Source organism: Conger conger, chromosome 5 (genome assembly GCF_963514075.1).
Source record: "Conger conger chromosome 5, fConCon1.1, whole genome shotgun sequence".
In the NCBI taxonomy this organism is placed as follows: domain Eukaryota; kingdom Metazoa; phylum Chordata; class Actinopteri; order Anguilliformes; family Congridae; genus Conger; species Conger conger.
Window position 1 is genome coordinate 14612679 of NC_083764.1, and position 4169 is coordinate 14616847.

The window sequence follows — 4169 nt, forward strand, 5'->3', positions numbered from 1 at the left end:
ACCAACACTTACTACTTACTAAGATGATATAAGAAAGAAGAAACCGACAACATAGAGTGATGATTAAACATAAGATGATATAAGGAAGAAGAAACAGACAACAAAGAATGATGATTAAACATAAAATGAAATAAGAAAGAAGAAACAGACAACATAGGATGATGATTAAACATAAAATGATATAAGAAAGAAAAAACAGACAACATAGGATGATGATTGAATATAGGATGATACGAAAACGAAGAAACAGACATAGGATGATGATTGAACATAGGATGATATGAGAAAAAAAAAGACAACATAGGATGATGACTAAACATGGGATGATACAAGAAGAAGAGAAACAAATAACTGAGATGAATATTTAGTAGCTGTTAATTGGAAGTGTCTCCAAACATGGATATTCTGGGTCATAACTTCACGGGAGATTCTACAGAAACAGAATACTGTTTTGCGTCCCTGAAAGGATCCTGCCCACGAAGTCAAACACTGATCCTCATCAAAGTAGCCATGTATGTGACCATGGCTTTCATCATTCTGATGACTGTCTGTGGGAACCTGCTGGTCATCATCTCCATCTCTCATTTCAGACAGCTCCATTCTCCAACCAACCTTCTTGTTCTGTCTTTAGCATTCACCGACTGGTTCTTGGGGGTTTTAGTTCTGCCATATAGCATGATCAGATCTGTGGAAAACTGTTGGTATTTTGGAGAGACATTTTGTAAGATACACTCCAGCCTTGACATCATGCTGGGCCATGCATCTCTTTTGCACCTGGGTCTCATTTCTGTTGACAGATATTTGGCCATCTGTAAGCCTCTTCAGTACAGAACCTTGGTATCTATGCATAAGGTAGCAGCCCTTATTGGAATCAGCTGGCTGATTTCCTTTGCATTTGGGTTTGGGGTGATTCTCTCTAAAATGTATTTAGTCAATGTGGAGGAGTTAACCTCTTGCACAGGCACCTGTTTTCATGTTTTCAACAAACAAGGGGGGGTGATGGCTTCTTTGGTGTCCTTCTTCATTCCAGGCGCATTGATGACAGGCCTTTATATGAAGATTTTCCATGTTGCAAAAGTGCAAGCCAGAAAGATTAACTGCAGTTTGGGAATGACAAGAGCACAACTTAATAAAAATAACTGCACATCTGAACAAAGGGAGAAGAAAGCTGCAAAGACCCTTGGCATTGTACTGGGATTCTTTCTCTTGTGCTGGTTGCCATTTTTCCTGATTATTATTGCTGATCCTTTCCTTGATTTCTCCACCCCTGCTATTGCATTAGATGCTCTATCATGGTTGACGTACTTTAATTCTACCTGCAACCCTCTCATTTATGGATTTTTCTATCCCTGTTTCCAAAGGGTGTTTAAAATGATTATGTCAGGACAAGTTTTTCAGAATGGCTCTTCATTATTAAATATTTATGCAGAGAGCAACTGATTTCAAATGACCCTTAACAGTTTCTCATCTACACTTATGCATACATCTTGTTTTTCTATTTGGCATTTTATCCAGTCAAGCTCTCAAACGTTTAAATAAATTGTACGCAATATCTCTGATATTTCTTTCATTGCTAAAATGAAATGTTCAAATTTTTATTAATGGATAACCCCTAGAGATGAGCCATCTCGTTTTCGAGGGGGTCCAACACAGAACATACAATACAATACAATACAATAGTACAGTACAACAAACACAGTCACGTACACCATACATACACAGAGGCTCTCATTTACCGATCCAGCCCGCACATCGTTCCCATAAACCCGCAATACCACACGAAATAAGTAGGAGGTAGGTACAACAGAATGTGTCGATGACAATGATAGTAGTAGTAATAATAATAATAATGGTAATAATGATGATAATAATAATAGTAACAAAATAACCAACAAGCAAATACAGTGATGCAATGGTAAAGGAGCAGGAAGACAGAAGCATTAAAAGCAGCAACATGACGTTTTAAGAAAGGGTAATAATGAGTTCTTAAATATACTTAGTGAGATAATTGTTCTGATGTTGACGGGTAGATTGTTCCAGTCGGAGGGAGCTTTGAATTTGAAGGCGCGTCTGCCAATTTCTTTCTTGGTTTTGGGAACAGAGAAGAAAGGTTGCTGTATATGTCTAAGAGAGTATGAGGATATGTGTGGTACTAGATAATGCTTTAGGTAAGAGGGATAGTTAAAGTGGATGCATTTGAAAATGCATTGAAGCCAATGGTAATGTCTTCGAGCATTGAGGGGTAACCAGTTCAGAGTTTCATACATAGAGCAATGATGAGTTTGATAGGGACACCTTAGAATAAATCGACAGAGACTATTGTAAATAACATTGAGGGGTTGAAGATGTGTTTCGAAGGTGTTCTGATAAACAATGTCAGCATAATCCAATATTGCTAATAATGTTTTTAATAATTTTAAGAAAAATAGTTTTTAAACGAGCAAATGGTAAACATGTTGTCCCCCACCCCCATGCACTGTCTCTGATTTCATGGGATAATTGCTTGGTAGTAGTTGGTAGTAGCCATGAATGTTCATTCCTCTGGGATTGTTTTGCCTTAACACAATCTGTTAAAATAGCACTTCATTTGTAGACAGGAAATAGGAATTTAAAAGCACATGTTTACATTGGAGGCTGATTCAGCACTGAGAGAGAAGCTATCACGCTAATCTGTTTTCATCCTCTTGTTGCCCCAGCAAAAAAGCATAAAGCATTGCCTGTGAGTGAAAAATGTAAAATAATTAGTTACATTTTAGCATTTTGTCTTGCAATTAACTTCTGATTAAAACTTGCTCGCTACAGCGGTCTCAGATACATAGGCTACAGTTAAAGCATTTAGCATGCCTATTGATTTATGTTATATGGTACACAGTGTATATAATGTTTCTTGGTGAATCTGAATGCTAGATATGTATAATTATATAGATTTATCTGTATCATGGGACCATTTTATAATTGCATAGTATTTTTATTTTTATTTTTAGTTACAATCCTATTCATGGCCCCATGCACCAATGAGTCAACAATAAACCCAGAAGCTAGAAGGCTACATCCGGACTCTCATGTTGTTTTTGAATGGAGTTTGGCTTACTGTTTACTTTTGAATACAACACCATAAGGAGAAAAGTACAGTGAAAAGGCAGAAGCACTGAATTGTAATAGTAGGATGGACGAACACAGAACATCAGATTTCTGTTGCAAGCAGTAAGAATAGCCACTCATCTTCATCGTCAGCCTGTGAGGGCAAGGGCTTGTGCTAGGCCAGAGGCAGCATGTATATGAGCGTAATTCGCCGAAGAGGAGGCAAAACTAAAAACAGAACATGCTAGGTTAAAATTTGAACAGGCACAAAAGGAAAAGGAAATGGCTAAACTGGATTCCCAGTTACAGAGTTAAGTCTGCAGAGAGAATCAGTGGCAGCTTTAGCCCAGGCGGAGGCTCAGGAAGCAGCTGTAGGACAGCAAGGTGAAGCATCTTCTAGGACATCTAGCATTTCTGTGTCAAAAAAGGACATCACCGAGTGAGCAAACCAGTATGTTGAGACAATGTAAATTATACAGCTTTCCACCTCACAGTAGGGTCCCAACACCCTCACCACCTCCTCTAGATGAAAATGTAATTACTTGGGAAGTTCAAAATTACATTAGCCCACCCCCTTTCGTTGTAATAAGCCACCAGACAAACTAACTTTTTTACTCCTTTTCACCATTACCAAAGCGAGAGGCTGCTAAATCGCCCCTCGAAGACAGGCAGTGCCGCCTAGATATTGCTGATCAGACCCAACAAACCTCAGCTCAGCTACACACTGCCCAGCACATCCATGCCTCAGCAGATATAAACCCTGCTCCAGCCATGGACAACTTTGCCCGTTACTTTGCACGTCAGGAATTAGTAAGTACAAGCCTATATTTTTTAATGATATACCAGAGAGCTACAGGGCATTGCAATCGTCATTTACCTTGCTATCCAGGGCCTAGGTCTCACAGCTAGTGAGGAATTAGATCTGTTAACAAAAAGGCTTGGTAAAGAGTCAGGTGAACACATCAGGAGGATATGCTTAGGTCAAGTTAAAAATCCTAATGCAGTTCCCTGAAAAGCCTCGAACGGACTCAATTATTTTTATGCTTCATCTGAAATAATTGAGAGCACCATCTAGAGGCAACAGATGA

The 4169-nt window shown here is 38.8% G+C and overlaps 1 protein-coding gene across 1 annotated transcript; it reads left to right on the forward strand.

Moving 5' to 3' along the window:
• The first annotated feature begins 447 nt into the window (after nt 1–447).
• On the forward strand, nt 448–1440 carry LOC133129459 (trace amine-associated receptor 1-like). The gene has a single exon (XM_061243575.1). The coding sequence runs from the start codon at nt 511–513 to the stop codon at nt 1438–1440; it is 930 nt and encodes a 309-aa protein (XP_061099559.1). The 5' UTR covers nt 448–510.
• Nucleotides 1441–4169: the final 2729 nt, after the last annotated feature.

Bases quoted from the DNA above. Each gene is read 5' to 3' on its own strand.
- LOC133129459 (XM_061243575.1), top strand. From the start codon at position 511: ATGTATGTGACCATGGCTTTCATCATTCTGATGACTGTCTGTGGGAAC.